We start from the raw sequence: 24,033 nt of genomic DNA on the forward strand, positions 1-24,033 counted from the left end.
TAAACAAATAAATAAACAAATACATCAATAAATACATCAATAAATAAACAAATACATGAATGAATGCATCAACAAATAAACCAAAAAACCAATACAACGAGAAACAAATAAACAACGACACAAATGCTGAGAGATTAAAAGAGAACAACGAACACAAACAAACAGAAAAAAGATACAAACGCCCAAAGGACAAACAAACACAGACAAGCATCCGCACGACTGAATGAGGCGCCTGGCCCCCGGACCTTGCTGGCTCGGGGCGTCGTAGACCCGCAGGCCGAAGAGGGGGGGCCGTTCGCTGCGCAGCAGGGTGACGTCCCCCGAGGCCAGGTCCAGCTGGAACACCGAGGCGTTCATGTACTCCGTCCAGAAAATGGAGTCTCGGTGGTGGGAAATCCCGAATGGATGGTTCAGCTCCTTGCCGTTGTACACCACCTGCTCGCACGCACACACACACGCACGCACACGCGCACGCACACGCGCACACACGCACACACGCACACGCACATGCACACACATACATACAGTACATCCGCACATGTTTATGCAGTGTGTGGGAGTGATGGTATCACCATGAGGCAACCCGTAATGCACCTCAAACCGTGGAGGAAAGGAACGCCCGACATCAAACTGAGAGCGAGATATTTGAACAACGCTCTGGTTATTGTTTTATTCAAACAGTATTCGCCGAGATTATAATTTAATATCTTCACAGGAATCCATTCCTCTGATCGTTTGCATGCACGAATGCTTGCCAAAATCCTCACGTGAGTTAATACCGTGTCTGCGAATGTGTTCTCTATCCTGGCAGGCGTTTTAATACACTTGGAGCGGTGGAGTGATCGGGGGGGGGGGGGGGGATAAAGGCTAGGTGTGTATCTGTGGAACACAGATTCACACCTGCAGCAGTCCTGTGATGGCCGCCACTAAGTGGCTCCACAGCAGCAGCTGAGGGTGGGGTGCCTTGCTGGAAGCACATATCAAGCCATTTCCAGGGGAAAGGCGGGGATTTTTTTGTGCTGATTTTCCACAATATGCTTACAATTTGTATAAGACGTGAGCTGTGCCTAGGGCAGTGAAGCTCAATATTTCATGTATTTACATTTTGAACACCAGTCTGGGTTTAACACGCACGCTTTTACTCAATCATAAATAATGTTTGTTATAATAATAATGGTTTTACACTATTGAACAAAAGAAAGAAAGCATCATCAATATTAAACAAAGAAAGATGAATCTTATAAGACTGCAATTCCTCTAACATAGAGGGATTACAGTCTGCACTATCACACTTACACCTCACCTTTGTGAGGCGTGAGTGCGATAGTGCACCTCACCTTTGTGAGGCGTAAGTGTGATAGTGCACCTCACCTTTGTGAGGCGTAAGTGCGATAGTGCACCTCACCTTTGTGCGGCGTACGCACCGCACAAAGGTGCAAAGGTCACTGCTGCAGATCAATACGTTCCCATCGCCTCGTGGCACAGAAAAATCACAGAATAGCCCCGCAAGCGAGGGACAACACGTCACCATTCTGCCGGTGCCGTTGAGGTGGATCCGCTCGATGTGGTCGTAGTACGCGTCGCACCAGTACATGGTGCTGGTGCCGTGGTCCAGCGTCAGCCCGTTGGGCCACAGCATGTTGGAGGTGACGAAGATGCTCCGGTTGGAGCCGTCCATCCACGCCCGCTCGATGCGGCCGATGCTGTCGTTGACCTCGTCCTCCTCCCAGTCCGTCCAGTACATCCAGCTGTTGGGACGGAGGACACGGCACGGCGCGGCGTCAACCGAGGGACCGCCGGTGAGTTCAAGTGCGAACGCAGAGACGCAAACGCGCGTCCAGAGACGATGCGCACCGACACCGCAGTGATTCCCATTATTGCTGTCCTCAGAAGTAAATTACACCAGCGTTATTAGGGAGGAGAGGAAAGCGTTAGAGCAAGAAAAAGAAGAAGAAAGAATGTAAATAATTGATGAGCAGGAATATCGATGTCTAAGCCACCCTTAACGCAGATGACCTAACCTTCCTCCCTAGAACAGAAGAGGCCCAAACAGAAAAGGGGAATGGCCTTGGGCTGATCAATCGGGCCCATCACTTTGACGGCACTGAACATCAATGCACAAATTAGTCTCTGTCCCGCTGGATAGTGACTTGAGAAACACATTTTAATCTGTATGCCTTTTGCACACCAATGGCTGTTCATTTCCAACAGGGGAAACGACATTCTCTGAAAAGCGATTGTCTCAACGATTTTCATGGGATTTTGTTCTCTGGTAGCAGTGCTCTGGGATTTTCACAGTTTGAGTTTCTGTGACTCCGAGGACTGTGATGGGGTGTCGGGGGGGGGGGGGCACTGGTTTTTACAATGATCGAAGGCTCTGCAGGGGGCCGCGGCATGGAATGGAATGATATTCAAGCATGACTGAAGCTACCCACCCCTTTCCCATCTCTCTGTCTCCCGGTACAAGTTATCCTCAGCAACCCGCGGTTAATTCAACACAGACAGGCAGACACTCACGCACGGCAGATACAAACACGGACGCAAGCAGGCATGCGCAGGCACATGCACAACGACACACACACACACACACGCGCAAGTTTGTCGCACTACACCAAAGCACATAAGCTGACCGCGTGCTTACACGACCTGACCAAAGGCCAGTCGAGTATACAGAAAATCGGATGAAGGAAGGTTTCTTTTGGTTTGTCTTTTTTCAACCGCGCCACCGATTTTCTTCCGGAATACTCAAAGCGACGACCCGAATGTAAAAGAGATAAAGAGAAAAGCGCGACAGAATGTTGACGTCAACCACTGGAAATCCTTATCGTCCCGCTGCAGACGGGAGGTGACTAGCGATGCGCAAGGGAAGGGGAGGCGAGAGGGGAGAACATAGTCAAGAGATCAGCCGGGGGGCAGCATCCATGTCCCCTGAAGAAGAAAGAGGACCCCCCCCTCGAGCCAGTCCAGATAGAGATCAAAGCCTGTGTTTGACGCCGTCTGCCATAGGAATCCAATCCCAGCCCAAAAGTGATTAAACCTTCTGCACAACGGGAAATATTGTTCTACCCGCAAGGCCACACTAATACTGCACGCTTGTCATCCCCGTAAAAAATGGTGTATAATATAAAAATATATATATGTAATAATAATAAGACAACTGAATTTAAGGGCAGCTTTTGTGTGGGTCTTGTTTGAGCAGAAGATAACAAAAAAGATAGAACTGGTCAGTTCGTCAAGTAACTATATTGTGCTTAGACACTTCTTGTCTGGGCCCTATATCCACACTGGGTGCATTAATTATCTAGTCCATCCATCTCGTAGAACCACTGATAAAGGGAGATACATATCCATCGAGATCTGAATACGTTACACATAACAGACCTTCATAAATAACTTGGCATTGAAACATTCCCTTTTCTACAGCATATGCAACAACAGAAAGTATTATGCAAATGCCCATATAGGTTTGTCCGCATGCATATATGTATGACTTTGCACACACAAACACACACTAAAGGTGTACAGTGTTGTGTTTTTGTTGAACCAAAAGCACAATACTTGATGGATGAAGTGGAGCGCTATTGTGCCCAACCTGTTTAGGGGGTCGACCACGATGGCTCTGGGATGGGACATGTCCCCTTCCAGAAGGGTCTTCCTGGTCTGCGAGGCCTGTGCCAGTCGCGCCACGCTGATGGTCTTTCTGTAGCCGTCGTTGGTCCAGTACAGGTTGTTACCGATCCAGTCCACCGAGATGCCCTCCACGTTGTCCAGGTCTGGAAGAGGAGAGCAGAGGGGAGAAGGGAAAGGAAGCAGGGAGATGGGAAATGGATGAGGAGAGAGAAAACATGTTCAAGAGAAGCAAGCAACTGAAATAGAATAGCAGAGAAGCGTAGGGAGGAAGATATCGTAGAGGAGGAGATACAAAATGGAAAAAATCTGAGAGAAAGCGGAGAACAGAGATCCCCAAAAAATATGTCATTCCATGAACATTTATACAACACTGAATATTTGACAGCGACCCATTTTTTTCCTTGTCACCTTTAAAGACAGATTCACAGCAAACATCTCGTTTGTGTCGATCCACAGTACAGTACAACCATGGTAGCATCTTAATCTTCTTGAAGAAGATTACAGAAGACTGAATCTTCTGTACCTTCCCAGAAGACTGAATCTTCTGTACCCTGCGACATCACTTAACAAAACCGAAATATCCCTCTGAACTGGAGATCTTTCAGTGAGATCTGAGAGAAATAGAGAGAGAGACGATCCAACCCACCGTCTTTGAGTATCGTTTCCCGCCCGGTGCCGTCAATCTTCTGCCGGCCAATCAGGAAGCTGGTGGTGTCGGCGAAGTAGACGTGTCCCGACTCGGCGTGGTAGTCGATGGCCCGTGGGTTGACCAGGTCCTCAATGGGCACCATGTGCTCGTTGCTCGACTTGATGTTCAGATCCAGGCCCCGAATGACCCCCGGACGCCCCTTCCCGTAGAACAGGAAGAGGTCGTTTTTGGGCTCTGCGAGGCAAGAGACCAAGAATAGCTTTGGTTTATTTTTGTACTTGTTTAGTTTGCCTTTTTTTTTTCTTCCCCTCCCCACACTTATTGTCAATTAATTGGCCTAATTCATCAGTGTTGCTCCGGGCATTACACCCTCTTACTGGAAGCATTGTTCTTATCTGCTCGCCGGAGCTCTCCCCATCCATTCACCTTAATGGAGCCTTTAACCACTGGCAGTGACAATAGCGCGCACCCTCAATCACACCGCGCTACTGTCCAGGGAAGGCGGCGAAACACCAGAGCAAACAGAGACAATGGCTACGCCGGGGCGTCACGTGGGCCTTTCGGATCTAAAGTAGTGCAGCAGGCGTCTGGGCGGGAAAGGCAAACAGGGGGAGCTGAGACAGCTCGCTGGCGGGGCCCACCAGGGGAACCGCCAGCTCGGGCAAAGCCTCCAGAGATCCTCCGCCCACAGAGGGAGAGGGATAAATAAAGGAAGTGAGAGAGAGAGAGAGAGAGAGAGAGAGAGAGAGAGAGGGGGGGGACCCCTACTCGCTCTCACCCCCCTGCCCCAGGAGACTGAGCTGCTTGGGGGGTTGAGGACCACACATGCCTCACTTCAATTTATCATCTCACAAGGAAGCAATGGGGGGGTGTAAAGGAGAGGGGTGTAAAGCAGAGGGGTGTGGGGGTGGGGGGGGGGGGCAAAGTTACCCTGGAGACAATTAAGCGTTGCGAGAGACCCAGATATCAAACCCCCACCCACCCACCCCTCCTCCTCTGTGACTGGCTGTATGAGGAAGTGCAAGCGTTTAGCTTCCAATTTCATTAGGCTGTGGGAGTAGCACAACGTATTGAGATAGACAGAGAGAGAGACACAGAGAGAGAGAGAGAGAGGGAGAGAGAGGGAGAGAGAGGGAGAGAGAGCAAGATAGATGGAGAGAATGAGTGAGAGAGCGATAGAGAGAGAGAGAGAGAGAGAGAGAGATGAAGATAGATGGAGGGGGAGGGACAGAGCGAGAAAGAGAGAGAGTGAAAGAGACAAGAGGGTGACTAGAGAGAGAGAGAGAGAGAGAGAGAGAGAGAGAGAGAGGGAGAGAGATTGAAAGACGGGAGAGAGTGTCATCAGAACATCTGAGGAAGAAGCAGGGGGCATAAATCAAAGGTGTCACAGCAGAGACAGCCCCTTCGCTTCCGCGATGCCCCGGATCGACATGTGGTGGGGGAGCCCTACGATAGTGTCATCAATTTGATGTTCTGCTTTCATTGTCAACTACACAATGTACCCCAATTGATCAGACCGGCAACAAATGCACACAAACTTAAACCCCCATTATGCTGATAATGAATCAGGCCCGCGGCAGGTCGATGGTGAAATGTCGTTTTCTAATGGGCTCGTGTCCATTGGTGTTCATCTTCATCACTGTCAGCCCGGGCGTGATGCCGGCACACATGCGTGCGTGTAAACACGCATGCAGACGGCCAGACCGGGCGTCCACACGCAACCTGCTTTTTATGACACGTGACCTTTTAGAGGCGGATCGGAGGATAATGAGGTGACTAATGCTCAGGACGCATGGTGACATATTAAAATTAACTTCTTCCAAGCAACCGTGGAGTCTGTACTCCTTTATGGCTGTGAATCCTGGAACCCTGAAGCCCACCCTGCAGAAGTCTCTGGATGGATGCTACACCAGAATGCTGCGTTAAACACTGAACAAGCCTCAACAAGCCCCAACAAGCCTCTGTATGGGGGGGGGGGGGCTACCAAGGCTGTGTGACAAAATGGTGTCCAGGAGGATGAAACTTGCAGGTCACTGCCACAGACACCACAGAACTTCCAGCTAGTGCTCTGGTAGCCAACACACGGGCACCGACTAAGAGGAAGTCCCGCGCCCAACGTACGCGGACCACACTAAGGAGAGCTCTACAGAACTGGCCGGATGTATGGATGGACCGTGTGGATTGGAATCTCCGACGGCGATCCTGCCTGAGGACGACTCAATGACGAGCGCTGCACAAAATCGTATTCTGCCTCGCCACTCTCCTGGCTCACATATACAAAACAGTGTTGTTTGTCGCCAGAGCGACACGCACAGCAGTAACAAGCTCAAAGGCGTGTTTACGACACAGGGGGAAACCCGACCCAGGGGGGGGGGGGGGGGGGAATCCTTAGGATAAAACGGCGCATACTCACTTTTGCAGGACTGTCCGTCGGCTCCGAGGCTGTAGCCCGTGCGACAGCGGCAGGATCTGGACTTGTAGCTGCCGCTCAGCAGGCAGATGTGGGAGCATCCCCCGGGCTTCCCGTATGCGTCCGCCTCGCACGCGTGGCTCCGAACTACAGACACCGCCGGGGGGAGGTGGTAAGGACGGGGGGTGGGGGGTTGGTTGAAAGACAGGTACGCAGTTTACGATCACGCGATCCCCACAGGAGTTGTGTGGCCTGGCCGGGCCAGCTAGAGCGTGCCGACGCCGTTAATAAGAAACGTCGTCCCCCCTTACCTTTGGGCTGAGCGAGCGAGTGGTAAACACGGATCCCTCTGGCGGTCCCCAGGGCCGCCAGCGTCTTGGGCTCGGCGGTGAGGTTGAACCTATGGATCTGCAGCAGCTCCGATGTGCCGGTGACGCTCCCCTCGGACGGATCGGAGCGGGAGCACAGGTACAGGTAGTCCTCGAACGCGGCTAATCCATAAATGTATGAGACCTGTGGCGAGACGAGGAAAAGGGGCCCCTCTGATCAACTCACGGCCGATGTCACCGGAAAAAAACACTTCTTCGCTGAAATGGAAATGATGCCGTATGGCGTAACGTTTGTGTGAACACACTACTTGCCGAAGGTAACACTACCGGTTTACGATAGAGGAGGAGATTCTGCCATCATACGTAACTTCATATTCTGTTCCTCAACATGGTGATTAATATTAAGGTAATATTAAGGTAATATTAAGGTAACCTTAATTAACATTACGGTTGCTGTAGCATTATAAAGTCATTTTAGTCACTTAACTGTTGCTTTCTTTTCCAATGACAAAATCATGGTCTCTATGTTTTACTCTATACATTAACTTAACTGCTGTAACCCTTCTATTCTTTATATTCCCTTTCATTCCTCCTTCCTCCCGGTAACAGCATAATTACCAGTATGGCATCATAAAAGGGTAATCATCTGGCTTCATCACACGTGATCTAACATGTAATACAAAACACAGCGCATCGTAGCGAAACAAGTCACTACGGTAGAGAGCGGGCTGTGCTCCATTGGGGGTTCACTCTCCGCCATGCTAGCTGTAGCCACCGCCGTGGCTGCCGCGCTACGTCTAGCCGCCCATGCGTGAAGCACCACGCTCGGCCTGGCCCTGACCACCGGGGGACCCAGAGGGGCCTCACCTTAACGCAGAGGGCACTGGGAAAAACAAGAGTCGCGAAAAAAAGCGACATAAGAGATAAATAGACGAGAAAAACAACAAAAGGTACAAACTCCACTCATCCGTCACTTTCTCCAGATGTGGCCTGCTGGAGCAACGCAACGCTTTTCTTTTCTTTTTTTTTTTGTTCTACCGAGATACCTGTCACATTTGTGGCATACGGGTTGCATAACAAGTGCTGCCTTCCTTGCCTATTGCGCATTCAATTCTTGTTTGTGATGTATCACTTGAGATAAACTGTGAAACGGATCGGGACAAAAAGCTTTCAATTGTCTACTCAAAAATAGATTAACTATCACAGCGCATAAATCTCAGAACACTGCAATGAGGACGGGAGGGCGGAATATTCCCTTTGAGCAGGTCTGGCCCCGGAGGACGAGCTGTCTCCAGGGTGCACTGCCGATCCCCCTATATCAAACACAATGGCAGAGAACGCTGGATGGGTCTTGACCCCCTTCAGGACACCTTTATCAGCCAGATTAATAGGGCTACAGTTGTTCTTTTACAGAGGCCAAGGGTTTCATAAGCCTGATGCTGTGAACACCTGAATAGACAATAAGGTACTTGAGATCTCCCCCTCTCCTTGTGAGACAGTGAACCACCCGTCCGAGTAGGACTTTCAAAGGCTACTATTCTAAGTAGCTAATAATCTATAATTAAAGGCTTCCAAACTGTGATGACGGGTGGGGTACTAATGACTTGCGCTCGGCTGTCAAAGCCCTCCACATACATACTGCGCTGACTCCCGCCTTCTCTTTGTATCTCCCCCCCCCACCCACCCACTCTCATATATAAAGACTCAAGAGGTTTCTTTTGTGCATAAATGAATGTCTAAACTTATCTGAAAGAGCCGGGGCGAATACAGAACCTTCACACTGGTCCTAGCGACAATTTAAGTTATTCTAAATCAGAGAGACTGGAGAATAGTCTGGGCTTATGATTGTCTTTCTCACGAAGAAAGGAGATGGGGAGAACAAGCAAGCGTGCCCCAGTATCCCGGTGAGTGTCACATCTCCTCTAGAATAGTGGTTCCCAACCTTTTTGAGGCTCCACATAATCCCGGGCAGAAGTTCAAGGCACACTGACTCAGAGACGTAGGGAATGATTATGAAAAATGTGACACACATTATGACTTCAATAAATGCTGTTACCAATTTTGATGCCAAAAAGAAAAGGCAAAAAGGCCAGTGCATTATTCATGAACAAGATGTGTCTCAACAGAGTAAAGACGGTATTGATGTGGAATGATGAATCAATAACGAGAAAATAATAAATACCACTAATTCAAATGTGCAACTACTCAATCCCTCACTAGCATTGCCGTAACCAATGCCAAGATCATGCGCTCAATCCCAAAACATTTCCCCGGCGCACCGATGCCCTGCCTCAAGGCACGCCGGCACGCTGGGCTGCCTCAGAAAACAAGTCGACCCAGCCAAGGAGGCTCGGAGGCCGACCAACTGGCAACAACAACAACATCAACAACAACAACAACAACAACAACAACAGCAAACCATACGGAAGACCCACCTGGCTCCCCTGGATGATGGTGTGCCGGTTGCCCCCGTGGTAGTCCACCACGTCCACGTAGTCCAGGTAGGCGTCGGCCCAGTACACCAGCTTCCTCACCAGGTCCAGGGCCACGGCCGTAGGCTGCTCCACGTGCTCCGTCACCAGCCGCGTGCGGTTGGTGCCGTCCATGTTGCAGCGCTCCAGCTTGGCCACGCTCCCGTAGTCGGTGAAGAAGAGCATCCTGGACGGGGGGGGGGGGGGGGGGGGCGGGAAAGGTAAAGCCAAGCACTCGCGTTAAGCTCCCCCCCTGGCCGTTTTCTTCTCACCGTATTATGGTTTGGTTGTACTTCTTAACACGCTGCGACGGACGCTGACGCTAACAACCGACTCTTTTTTATCGTCGCCGTTGGCCCTCGTCGAAAGGAGAGGGCATTCGTTCCCGTGACTGGTTTGAGGAGTTGCACAGGCAAAGCTGCAGACACTGGGAAACGGGGCGGCAGCCTTCCATACAGGATTAAAACCACACCCCTGACGTGCAAATCCATCACGGGAGACCACGGCATTCCGTTGCAACACAGCATATCCCACTTGCGAGACACAGTATTCCTTAACATATATCCGTTTACCATAATAGACGGAGAAAAAAAAGGTTCCACAGCCATATCAATTTCAAACATTTGAATGAACCTCCAGCTTCATCCGCAGTGCGCACGCGTGGGACAACAGGGTCAACCCAGCGCCGGGCTACGGCCTACGCATTCAATATCTCGTGTGTAGCTAGCTTCCATTTGGCCTCAGGGCTGCACCTAATTGATGCGGGGGTACACACAGCAGACACTCAGCTGCGGCAGGGGCCACTTCCTCTCCCTGTACGGGGGGGGGGATTAGAGGTAATGAGCTTCAGCCAGTGAGCGTAAACTGGTATCCTCCATAATCTGTACAAGTCAAGTCAGGGGGTGGGGGGGGGGGGGAGAGATGGGGGCGACCCCGTGACCCCCAACGCCCGGCTCAGCAACCCACAGCGCGGAGGAACAGGCTTCGTCAGCAGGAAACCGGGCTTTACCCGGAACAGAGGCATCTCGCGGCCGCATACAAATGAAGGCTGCCACCGCCGCCGCCACCGCCACCGCCGCCACCGCCACCGCCGCCACCACCGCCGCCACTATGCTTCCACATTCTCAGGGTGAAAAGGAGCCGGTGTTCCACAGTGTCGGAGAGAAAGAGTAAAAAGGAACAGCGACAAACTAATTATGTCTCTAATAGGCATTGTGGTGGGGGAAACTGAATAGTTGCTTGTCTGGCAATAAAAAACCTCTCTTCAAGTCACGTCAAATCATTACACCCAGTGAAATATGAAAACCTGATGAAGGATGCTTCATACTTGAGTGTCAGGCGATAATGGGTAGGATGCAGGAACGCACTTTTGCGGGGGTGGCGGTGGGGGAGGGAAATAATTGCGCTCTTGAACGCGGGCCGGAGTTCTATTCTGAAATAGGATAGAAGAAAGACCAGAAGAAACCGTCTTCTGTGCTGAAGGAGATGAATCGCTTCACTCGGCCACGCAGACAGCACTCTAATCAAGGCGAAGCAAACCGGGCCCCGAGAAAACCTCAGACACCGGGGACCCGTTGTTAACAGCCAACTGTATTGTGAATACTGAATGGATGTGGGTTTTTTTATTTTTATTTTGTTTTTTTTACTCCCTTTCAAATTAACTCGAGAGGTGTGTTGTGCTGAGTGACGCGTCGAGCGGGTGACCAATAGGAAGGGGCGTTGGGAGTGCGGAGAGCTGCACGGTCGCAGTGGACCCCACGTGGATGAGAGGCATGTGCTGAGGCGGTTCCCTGGACACGCCTCGCTGGCTGCTGCGGGGCTGCTTGTCTGGTGGCTTCTTGTGAGTTAATGCTCTTTGCGCACTAATTCCGACACTGTAAACATATTCAGGCTTAAGCTGAAGTATTTATGGAATTACGCCAGTAGTGGCAAAATAATCAACTAATTGACTCTTTGAAAAGCATTTAGGCTTAAATTGAAAATAGAAATGCCGAAGTGTTTAAGCATAAATAACCTGACTGCCTTAAATTCTTGAATACGTTATGTTAATAATTTAACTTATTTTAATATTAACTGACAGTGTTTTCAGAATCTGCCTAACATAACATAAGGAACATTATTAAAAACAATAATTTTTCGCTTGTGCTAGCTTGTCATTTATAAATAAGCCTCATGTCCAAACAAGAAGCCCTCATCTGCACCCTCCCTACGCTTACACAACTTAATTAGAACATGGCATGTTTGTGTTGATTGTGTAACGATTTAATCAACACTAATATGTGGTAACTAAAAACAATCATTTATTCCATTGCCCAGCTGCCTTCATTTGTAAAAAATACAGTTGACACATGGGATGCACCCAGAAACTATTTTTTGCTCCATCAACATGTAGCTAGCTAGCTACCACGTGAACGTACCAAGTGAAACATCTACACCTAAACAGCACATTGGACTATCCTTTCCTCCTACTCTTTTCTCCATTGTATGCATTGGGCCCCTGAAGGCTTGGACCTTTTTATTGTGGAAAACTTTGTGAACGCCGAGATCAGTCAGCAGGCACCGGCCCTTCTTAAGTATCATGACATGTCGTGATGCGAATCAAACGGTGACCCATCCCTCCACTTTCAGTGAGCATAGTACAAGGTCCACTGGCCAGGGCAGATAGAAAACTGTGAGGAATAGGGGTGCTAAGGCTGGCTTTACGCGACAACGCTCCCAGGTGAAACCGACAAAATATTTTATCAGATGTGCCTTTCCTTGAGACGGCGACAGCGTTTTCGGGGCTTACAAACGCAAAAAAATGAACCCACCCTCCAGAGTGGAAATCTTAAAAACGCTCCACCGTTGAGTTTCCATCTAAAGGGTTAACAATGCAAAAGTGTGCTCTGAGCTGCTCACGCTGGCTCTCGTCCCGTACGCATTTACGTCACATCCATGTGCAGTACAGGCAAACCACAACAAACATGTTGGATTTCACACACTTTTGCGTCACCGTATGCATGCAGATTTCCACCCAAAGACGCTTGTCTAAATGTGGAATGAAAAGTGGGAACGCAACGCCACGTTTGAAGCCAGCCAAAGTGTACCTAGTGTATCTTTCTTTCTTTCTTTCTTTCTTTATTTGTTAATTTATTACCTAAGGGTATAAAAATATATATATATTTTTTTTTTTTACACAGCTCTTCTCAATTCTGTGGAATGCTCCGTTCACTTGCATGGGCCTTCCCGACTTCCGGTGGTGAATTATTTTTCAATAATGACCGTTGCTAAGTATATAATGACTGCTGTCAAGGCAAGCTGATTTTTTCACATCTTTCGTATCACTCCGCAAGTAGTCCTAGGTAACTTATCAACCCCAGCGGATTCGGTTGCTAAGCGACGTCAATGTCTTTCGCAGACTATTTCTCTGCTGATCAACACTATGAATGGTAATTGTAAAAAGCACACACTGTGTGAAGTCATTTTTTCATTTTGGCAAGTAACCATGTAATAAGCGGGATATGTATATATATGGGGACCCTCCAACCTCTAGTGGGCGCTGGTCGCCCTCATAGAAGTTAATATGTAAGGGATAACTTGAACTTCTTTGAGGGCGACCAGCGCCCACTAGAGGTCTGGGGGTCCCCAGGCGCCTCCCTATATGCCCTGTGCCGTTAGCCAGCCCTGGATGCACAGTTCACAAAGGTTTACCGAGAATTTACTGAGCACAATAGGAGTTGACCGCGTATGAATGAACGCGAGGAAGGACCAGGTGAAATTCATGTGGTCTGTCTTGTCATTGCCACGCGGCGATTAACCTCGACCACCTCACCGGGGACTCGTGACTAGACCCATTGTAGATGGTAACGCTTACTCTTTTCAACTCAAGGACGCGGCCATACTGAAGCGAATACAAATACATGCACAAACGCCCACACATACACAGGCACAGAGAGGGTGGTATCTATACTGCTGCCATGAGTCCTATTACTTGGAGGGATGTATGGATGAATTAGCCCCCTGAGAAATGTTGCAGTGTGAGCCAGTGCAGTTCACAGCTGTGAGGGCTGATCATCATTCCAATCCACAACATGTTTGAACTATAACATGTGCTTCGTGAAATTATGAAAAATGGACACGTTGGCAACGTTTGTTCAATGAAAAAGTGATACAGTTTTTAAGGAATAATATAAGACGTGTCCTCAAACTGAGGTGATCCTTAACTGAACATACATGTCAGGCAGTGAGCATAGCTGCTCTGAATACATCAGGAGACATGGTGATGTTATAGGTGTGACGCTTACAAACCCCTTAACAGATCCTATCGCTACAGTGTGACCAATATAATGTAATCAAGCCAAAATTGGATCAACAATGGCTGCATCACGATATGCTACAAACATTGTACAGACTTTTACCATTTTTATTTATCAGTAATAAAGCTGGAATAAACACTGGCACGAGCAGAAGAGGATCACAGCTGTGGTACTTATTGGAGTCCTTTTCACATCGTCTGCATCATTTTCAACTGCTTTCATGTTGACTCACTAAACACTTAATTTGCATGGCCCAAACCCACCGATTCTGAGCTCAAAGCCCAATTAGCATAAGAACATGACCCAGGGAGGGGCTATTCAACAGTCCTGAGCAGCACAACAGGAATAAAGCAAGGAAGGCAGACTGAAGGAAGGAAGGAAGGAACAAAGGAAGGAGGAACGAAAATAAAGAACGAAAGGACGAGCAAAAGCAACAAAAAGCATTGATGGGGGCGAGTGAGAGAGCGATAAAAGAAAGGAAATAACTTGTAATGGATCCGACCGTAATGGAAATCAGTGGCGTTCCTTTTGTTTTTCACTCCATCGCTTGGAGCTGACAAGGCTCTCTCTGACTCCATCACCCCCCCCCCCTCAGAAACAGCTGTACCCCTGTCTTACCAATTAGAGGCAACGAGGAGCCAGGGAAAATGCGTAGGTCTTATGAAGCCAATCTAACCGGCAGCATGGGCGAGGGGAGTCCCCTGTGGCCCCCCAACAATCCCTGTATCCACAACCATCTCCCTGCTCCGCACACACACACACACACACACACACACACACACACACACACGACACCACATCACAGTGTGTGTGTGTGTGTGTGTGTGTGTGTGTGTGTGTGTGTGTGTGTGTGTGCTCTCTCATGTGTAATTGTGTGTGCTTTGCGCAGTTCCAAACTAACTTTCCGCGGCACCATAAATATATCAGAGGAGGAATAATAACAGGAACCACAAAGAGGCAGAGAGTCTGCTAGCGCGTTCCGGGTCTGCTCAGGATCCCCACCTCTACCGAGGACCTGGGTGGTCCGGCGTCAGGGGCGGGGAGAGGGCTGGGAGATTCAAGGTTACTTTTGCAATAGCCTTACGGGAAGGAGGAGGGCACGGGGGGGGGGGGGGGGGGGGGGCGGGGGGCGCTGGTATGTCATGACAACCCCTTAATACAATTGGGACAGAAGAGGGGAGTGCGATGCTTTTATTGTCACACTGTTTGCCCTGTGAATAGTCCTTGCATCGCTGTGAGCTCCGGTGTTGAAACATCGCCTCTCTCTCTCTCGGTCTCTCTCTCTCGTTCTCCCTCTCTCTCTCGTTCTCCCTCTCTCTCTCTCTCCCTCTCCCTCTCTCCCTCGCTTTCCGTCTGTCGGCAAAGAGGAGTCTCATTAAAAGACAAAAATGAGAGAGGGCAAAAAAAAAAAAAAATAACAGGGACAGGAAATGTGTTGAAACGGAGCTCAGTGTGCGTCTCTTCGGAGCCTCATGAATATAATGGCTTTGCTTCAGTGTTGGGAGTTCCCCCCGCCTCTGCACCCGGGGAAAACGAGGAGGACGGAGGGGCCTTTTAGCGGCGGCTGATGCCGGGGAGAATAATCAGGCTGGCATTTACTCCGTCGCAAAGGATCCGTCCTTCTCCGGCGGATGCACGGCACTAAAATCACTTATGCGGCACCGCCGCCGCCGACGCGACGTCTTTCATCCGTCACGGCTCCACCTGTCTCGGGGAAGCTCTGAGAAGCCATCAAACCGCCGCGCCATCGCACAAGTTCACCTTAGCGTGCGCTGCTGAAAGCTGTAGAAAAAAAAAAAGGTGTTGGGGTGTTTGCAGTTCTTGCAGCCCTGTGTGCGTGTGCGTGTGCGTGGGGGTGTCTGTTTGTGTGTGTGTGTGTGTGTGTGTGTGTGTGTGTGTGTGTGTGTGTGTCAATGTGTGTGTGTGTGTGAGTGTGGGTCTGTGTGTGTGTGTGTGTCGGTGTGTATGTGCGTGTGAGTGTGTGTGTGTGTGTGTGTGTGTGTGTGTGTGTGTGTGTGTGTGTGTGTGTGTGTGTGTCGGTGTCGGTGTCAGTGCCGATGTGTGTTTGTGTGTGAGTGTGGGTCTGTGTGTGTGTGTGTGTGTGTGTGTGTGTCGTGTGTATGTGTGTTAGTGTGTGTGTGTGCATGTGTCGGTGTCGATGTGTGTGTGTGAGTGTGTGTGTGTGTGTGTGTGTGTGTGTGTGTGTGTGTGTGTGTGTCAGTGTCGATGTGTGTTTGTGTGTGAGTGTGGGTGTGTGTGTGTGTGTGTGTGTGTCGGTGTGGGTCTGTGTGTGTGTGTGTGTGTGTGTGTCGGTGTGTATGTGCGTGTGAGTGTGTGTGTGTATGTGCGTGTGAGTGTGTGTGTGTGTTTGTGTGTGAGTGTGGGTCTGTGTGTGTGTGTGTGTGTGTGTGCATGTGCGCGTGTGCGTGTGCGTGCATGCGCAGGTTGTCTATGTGTATACCTGTCGGGAGACTCTCGGCACTGAGTGGGTTTATTTTGTGGGAGAGAATTCTTCATTGAAATGTCCTGCAGGGGGTTGAGTGAGTCTGTGGAAGGCTGTGAGGAATCGGCGCGGTCTAATGAAAGTCTAGACCGTAGGGGCCTTCCAACGACGTCAGCCAGCGCTTCCTCGAAAGGCATTGCTCAAAGGGACCCCGGGACTCACGGGGAACGGGTGGTGAGGAATCGTTTAAATTCCTCCATTGTAGCGCGGCTAAAAGGCTCCACGGCAAGGAGACGAAGGGTAAGGGTAAATTGAAAGTCAGACCCACTCCCCACGTCTCCTCCTCCACCTCCTCCTCCTCCTCCTCCTCCTCCTCCTCCTCCTCCACCTCCTCCACCACCTCCTCCACCTCCTCCTCCTCCTCCACCTCCCCCACCCCCTTGTTTTCTGTTACAGGATGAGATTATAACATGCAGCAAAAAGGTGCATGAAAACAAAGTGAGCAGTCGGAGAGAATCGCGGCCGCCAGCTGCCGACGGGAGAACAGGCCTCCAGACGAACAAGACGTCTTGACGGTTTTATTTGGATAGCCCTGAAAGCAGTTTCAGAGCTCTCAAAGGTTCACAGGGCCGCAGCAGAAGGAACCCCTTAACTCCAAGCCCTCTGAAGGGCGGTGGAGACTCCTTATTATTTATTATCAGGAGAGAGCCCCCTGTGAAGGAGCCTAGGAGGAGGTATCCCTCCTTCCAGGGAGGGTGAGGAGTGCAATGGTGCCATAGTGGGAAACATAAGACACTCACCCTGGATAGGTGCAAAAGCCCCTGCTTGGTCAAAGATGGGGGATAAGCTACAGGATGAGGTAACGCTAGCACACTATTGTGTGGAAAACTCCCAGGTGCCTATTTTGAAGTTTAACTTCAACATTTCTCACACAAGAATTTCTTAACTAACTCGCATCTCGCTTCTTTATTTCTACCTAGAATTAAGTAAACTGTAAAGTTGCACCTTAACATTGTCAATTTGAAATATTATAGCTAACCCTTGCTTATATTATATAAGATGATTAAGATGAGTAATAAGATGTAATATGTATATGTATAATTTGAAAACCTATAAACCTAAAATAATGATGTCACAATATCTAAATACAAGCACACAAGCCTTCCTTGTACATTATACTTAACTACTATCTAACAATCTTTAAATGTAAACTGTACCCATGCCTAGGTGATTCCTTAGTCGCCTTATCTTATACAGCTACGTTTATCCATATATATATATATATATATATATATATATATATATATATATGTCCGTCCGAATGTCTGACAAGCTGTCTGTTTGTGTCTGTCTGTTTCTGTTTGCTGTCTGTATATATATATATATATATATATATATATATATATATATATATATATATATACACATACATATATATATTGACACCTAGACTAGACCGTGATGTAGCCGAACATCTGAACATTGTTACCCCAGCCCAGGGGTATGTCGGCCACGCCTCCCCACCAGTGTTGTGTCTGGGTCGTACGAGGCAGAGCGGCAGAGCGGCGGTAGTCAGACGGCACGTGGGCTCACCCCATGAGAGGATCCAGGGCCACGCCTTTAGGATTCACCAGGTCCAGGTGCAGGATGGTGACGCACGTCTCCCCCGCCGAGGTGCACACAAAGATCCTGTCGCTGACGCGGTCTACGAAGTAGTAGTTGCCCGTCACCCAGTCTATGGCCATGTACTCCACATCTGCAGAGGAAAGAGACAACGGCGGCATCACAGTCAGTGACAAGATACTCTGTGTAAGGCCTGTCGTTTTTTTAAGATATTCTCTGACAAGATTAGATAAGGCAGACATAGAGACAGACTAACTGACACTGACAAGTCTGATATATATATACACAGACAAACAGACAGCTTGTCAGACATTCAGACGGACAGGTCAATTCATACATAGACCAATAGATGATGACTTAGAATTATACATCGACTTATAGATATGACAGACAGAGAGACAGAATCATACTTAGAACAAAATAGATATAGATAGACAGACAGATAGTTAGATAGAATCATACATAGAGCCATAGATATGACAGACAGAGAGATACAATCAGACATACACCCATAGAAATGACAGACAGACAGACAGACAGACAGAGAGATTCGATAAAATCATACATAAACCCATAGATATGACAGACAGATAAACAGAATCCTACAGAGACCCATAGGTATGACAGACAGATAGACAGAATCCTACAGAGACCCATAGGTATGACAGACAGATAAACAGAATCCTACAGAGACCCATAGATATGCCAGCCCCTCAGTCCTCATCAGGTAGGGGAAGGGGACAGGACAACGTACTGTGCATGCTGTGCAGGGTCTTGATCTCCTGCTCCTGCGTGAAGCCCCTCAGGTTCCTCATCTTGGCGCAGCGCAGCTGTCCCGAGGCCTCGCCGGCCAGCACCCAGCAGGCCGTGCCGGCGGCGTGCCGGAAGTCCAGCGCCAGGCTCCCGTTGGTGTCCAGCGAGCGCATGGGCTGCAGGCCCGAGCCGTCCAGCTGGGTGCTGGCGATGCGCTCCGTACCGCTCAGCAGCAGCACTGGAGGGCTGTCCCCGGCGTCTGTAGGGAGGGGGGACGCCACGATAGAGGTCAAAGTCAAAGTCAGCTTTATTGTCAATTCCAAAATGTGTGCAAGACAAATAGAAGAATCTAAATTTCGTTTATCTCCGACCCACGGTGCAATAAGGAGAAAATTATAAATGATAAAATGAGGTAAAATAGAATTAGTAATATTTACAATAAATAATTCTAAATAGTGCAAAGTTAAGACAAAATGGTATACATTAAAGTAAAAAAAAAATAAAAATAAAGTAAATGGATAAATAGAATGAAATGTGCAATATGAGTTCTCAGTTCAAATGAGAGGGGGTTTTAGAGTAGTAGATAAGTGTGTGTGTGTGTGTGTGTGTGTGTGTGTGTGTGTGTGTGTGTGTGTGTGTATTTGTGTGTGTTTGTATGTGTATGTGTGTGTGTGTGTGTGTGTGTGTGTGTGTTTGTATGTGGATGTGTGTTTGTATGTGGATGTGTGTTTGTATGTGTATGTATGTGTGTGTATTTGCGTGTGTGTGTGTGTGTGTGTTCGAATGTGCATGTGTGTTTGTATGTGTATGTATGTGTGTGTATTTGCATGTGTGTCTGTGTGTTCATATGTGCATGTGTGTGTGAAGGGAGGAGCGGGGTTCTCGATGTGGACAATCTCATAACTCCGGCAAAACATGGCAAATTTATTCATGAGTGTGATTATTGCGTTAGTGCATGCGTCTTCCGTGATTAGATTAGCCCCAGCTCGCACAGCTCATTCATTGGCACTCACACCGCAAACGAAGCAACGTGCAAAGAGGGCACATGGAGGACAAGCCCGGAGAGGTGTGTGAGTGTGTATGAAAGTATTTTCAAGTGTTTATGCTGTGTGTGTATGTGTGTGTGTGTGTGTGTGTGTGTGTGTGTTCACGTGTGTATGTATGCGGATGTGAGTGTGTGCTCGCATGTGTGTATGTGTGTATGTGTGTGTATGTGTGTGTTTGTGCGTTCACGTGTGTGTGCGTGTGCGTGTGTGTGTGTGTGTGTGTGTGTGTGTGTGTGTGTGTGTGTGTGTGCTACCAGTTCCCCATGAGCGGGGAGCCATGGAGGGACGGGGCTCAGTAACGTTGACATAACCCGCTTTAAGGACTTAATTGAGCGCAGGCACCCGGGGTGCACCCTGAAATCCCCCTTTATTCATCCTGATCTCCGCTCAAGTTCAGGATAGGTGCTGCTCTCCTAATATGGGCGATAAATCAGTTTGTCTGCCCACAAAAACAACTTCCCTCATGCTCCTGAATCAACTGGTAGAGAGCAGTCACACACGCACACAGGTAAAGTCAAACGCACACAAGTACACACACACAGGCACACACACAGGCACACACACACACACACACACACACACACACAGTACTCTACTACAGTGTCCAGTAGTAAAACACTCAGGCATTTTTTATACATATATATATATATATATATATATATATATATATATACATTTTTTTTTTAAAGGGCTTTTAAAGCCATTTGAGACACTATTTGTTAATCAATATGGGACATGTTATTGTCAGTGAAAATATTCAAATATATCTTAATCATAATTTATAATTTACTGGTCACAAAATCGCTAAGAATTCTTTGCATGCCATCGGAGGTGCTCTACCACTAAGGTAGAATAAAGTTAGACGTTTGATAACGGTGTACAAATAGAGAAAAAGTTATTTCATTTTTTTTATATATATATAAAAACATTTAACCTAGCGGAAAGAAATGAAAGATTAAATCAAGACAAAATCCCAAAAAGACTATTTGTGCCGCAGAGTACTAACTCAAATCTAGCGGCGAACACCTTAATATGTTTTTCATACCCTATTGCATCCCATCAAGAGGCCTTAGAGAGCACTATGTAAAATTTATATTCATGAGTTTTTACAAGTAATGCTAACCCCATAGTTATCCCTACACTGCAATCTTTCTCTGCTAAATTAATATTAATGTGTGCGAGCACTGGGTTCAGTTAAGTTTATGGGTAATCATATTCGGTTTATTCCTGGTAGGACACCAGTCACGTTGATTAAAAGCAGCATCGTTGTCGTTCTCCCCAGCTAGGTGTGCTGTGCCCGCGGCTATTTTCAACCCATTTACGCCACAGTGACAGTAACCCATTCCCCATTTCCCCCCCGGCACTCATACGTACAAAATACATATTTCACCACAGAGCTCAATGGACGACCCAAACACACACACACACACACACACACACACACACACACACACACACACACACACACACACACACACACACACACACACACACACACACACACACACACAGGCGTCGCGAGGTGAGTCGTTTCGCAGCAACACAACGCTAGGCCTATATCACGCGCTGTGTCCCGATGTAGGCTGTTTTACGCCCCGGATATTAACATAAATCAAGGTGACACCGGGCATTGTCTCAACACAAAACACTCCAGACTGCTCCCACTTAAAGCCTTATGCTCATTAATTTTATCATTATCCTGGGTCTGGACCACGTCCACTCCCCCGGTTCCCCGTGTGTGTGTGTGATAGATGCGGTCACACACACACCACATTCATCTTGCTCATACACCGCGCGCAGGAGGAAACCGGAACTGATGGGGGTGAAGACGAAACTGAAAAAGAAACTTGTGGTCTGGTCGTGATCGCCTCACGCGATATTAATAGATACGACGGCGAAGGCGGCACACGCTATGCAGATGATGATGTTGTTCTCCACTGGTGCAGGAGTGCCGCGTCTCACCTTGTTTGGCTCTGCAGGACACCCTGTCAGGCTGCAGGATGTATCCCTCCGTGCAGCTGCATCTGTATGACCCGTAGGTGTTCATGCAGGTTTGGCTGCATGCGCCATACACGGCGCATTCATCATGATCTTATGGAAAAGGAAAGAGAGTCATTTGTAACGAATTAGGTGTGCTCAAACATGACCCAAATACATAAAGTATACTTAATATGGCCTCACTCTGGCACCTCGTATATAATTACTTTTATAACGAACAGGCCTTACTTGGGAGCTAATTTATCCCCCACTCGCCAACTGCTGGTCTTGTTTCCCCCCCCTGAAACAGGATCAGATGCTGACGTTTCTTCCCACTGCTTTTCATTGTTTCAGTAATTTTCATACATATTCTTGTGTTCTGTGATTTGTTTGTTTGCCCGCGTACATACAGAGGGTCATGTCAAAAAACCATGTCAGAAATAGTTGTGTAATGAGACCATGGGATGTCTGAGGCAGGCATTCAGTTGGCGGACAAAAAAACAACTCTTTCCTCGGCTCGGCTCTCCTTAACCTTTCAGACCACTGTATCCACATTCTATATTTAATCTCTCTGCTGGAGTTTTCTCAGGACTTTAAGGAGCTGTTGTTAGGTTAAACTCTAGCCTTGAAGGATAACATCATGGTGGACGAAAGTGAGAAAGAAAAAATAAAACGAATAAAGAATTAAGAACGATAGAACTAAATAATGAAAGAGAGGACAAAAGACTGAAGCAAAGAACAAAAGAAAGATCAAAAGATATAGAGAGAGAAAAAAAATGAATAAAGAAAAACAAAGAAGGTTGTGTCCGTGTGTTGTGGTGTGTGTGTGTGTGTTTGTGAGAGAGTGAATGAGAGAGTGAGAGATTCAGAGAGTTAGAGAGAGCGTGGTGTGTGTGTGTGCAAGTGTTTGTGAGAGAGTGAGTTAGAGAGTGAGAGAGTGAGAGTGTGAGAGAGTGTGTGTGAGAGAGAGAGTGAGTGAGTGAGAGAGTGAGTGTGTGTGTGTGTGTGTGTGTGTGTGTGTGTGTGAGAGTGTGCGTGCGTGTGTGCGCGCGCGCGTGCGTGTGTGTGCGGGGACAGGATGAGGCCGTTCATCGAGAGGGCCCCGCCTCCTGGCCTCCTGACGAGGGCCTACCTCTGCAGCTGGTGCCGTCGTCTCCCACCTCGAAGCCGTCGGCGCAGAAGCAGAAGGTGCCGTTCCTCGTCATGACGCAGCCGTAGCGGCACCGCAGCTCGTGGCACGCTGACAGCAGCTCTGCAGGGGGTCCGGAGAAGACAGAGAGAGAGAGAGAGAGAGAGAGAGAGAGAGAGAGAGAGAGAGAGAGAGAGAGAGAGAGAGAGCGAGAGAGAGAGAGAGAGAGAGAGAGAGAGAGGGAGAGAGAGATAGAGAGTGAGAGTATGGAAATATTACGCTGATAATTAACTTTTTGATTTCCTTCATTGTCGTTGTCTTTGTTTTCCTTGTGTATTTGCCCGTTGCCCCTTCGTTATACGGCAGTGAAGCGTCTCACGCAGCAAATGTCAATCATCCGCCGAGAAAATTGGGGGGAAAGTCACGTGAAAACAATGACACCAAAGAAAGAAAAGGCCTCTCGACATGGAAACATTATCTTGAGACACTTTAAAGTTGTTATTGCCGTGGCGCGTAAGAGGGGAGAAACGATGCAGGGAGTGCGTTGCGGTTATGAAGAATATTATTAAACCAGGACTTCAAGTCGTTTGTGTAATACATGACTCATAGCATGCAATGGAATGAACCGTTTCCAAATAGAGCGTGAACTGAGGATGCTGAAGAAGATGTAATTATCCTACATTTCTAAAGGCTGAGTGTTAGAAGTGAGTCGCTGGGCCTTTCTGTTGAATCAAGCCTTCACAACAAACATATCTCGAAGAGCACAAGGCCCAACTTTACCGACAGCAGGAGCTTTGATGTCTGGAATTGATTGACATGCACATGGCTTCTATTCGAAGAAATTATAATAACAGCAACATACTTATTTTTGGCGTGATAACGCTCAGCACGTCGTTTATTCCCTGTCATCTGAGACGTACGGTTCTGAAGCTATTCATCGTCAGGAAAATGGAACAAAGAACAGCAAATTACAGCCATGATAAACTCATCCCCCAGAAGTAGCGACGTGGCTGAGAGGCCTCCAAACAAAGACAAAGTTTTAATTGCACAAAGACAGATGTAAGACAGCAGAACATAAATTACTGTCAGGCGCCAGCCCAGAGGATGAAGGACTGCATTTGTTTATTAGGGTTGTCAGTCTCAGGCCATCTATGATGAGTAACCGCAGCCCACTGGTTCATTCTTCAAGCCTGTATTTACACTTTGTATCAGTGTGGGCTTCACAACTTACAAATCCGGAGTTACCTCTATTTAGCAGGAATAACAAAACCCATTATT

General features: G+C 48.2%; 1 protein-coding gene across 1 annotated transcript in view; it reads right to left on the reverse strand.

Annotated features, from left to right (window-relative positions):
• The window catches only part of LOC311358564 (low-density lipoprotein receptor-related protein 1B-like), a gene marked incomplete at its 3' end in the record, with an annotated part of 248,406 nt that overhangs the window by 125,662 nt on the left and 98,711 nt on the right, over positions 1 to 24,033 (reverse strand). The window contains 11 exon segments of the mRNA XM_084478639.1: positions 246 to 435; positions 1,529 to 1,748; positions 3,593 to 3,773; positions 4,277 to 4,513; positions 6,693 to 6,836; positions 7,001 to 7,202; positions 9,454 to 9,676; positions 17,821 to 17,983; positions 18,605 to 18,862; positions 21,612 to 21,740; positions 22,759 to 22,878. Coding sequence (XP_084334765.1) covers positions 246 to 435; positions 1,529 to 1,748; positions 3,593 to 3,773; positions 4,277 to 4,513; positions 6,693 to 6,836; positions 7,001 to 7,202; positions 9,454 to 9,676; positions 17,821 to 17,983; positions 18,605 to 18,862; positions 21,612 to 21,740; positions 22,759 to 22,878 — 2,067 coding nt within the window.

The sequence above is a fragment of the Micromesistius poutassou genome (genome assembly GCF_964030765.1).
Source record: "Micromesistius poutassou genome assembly, chromosome: 14".
NCBI classification, from domain to species: Eukaryota; Metazoa; Chordata; class Actinopteri; order Gadiformes; family Gadidae; genus Micromesistius; species Micromesistius poutassou.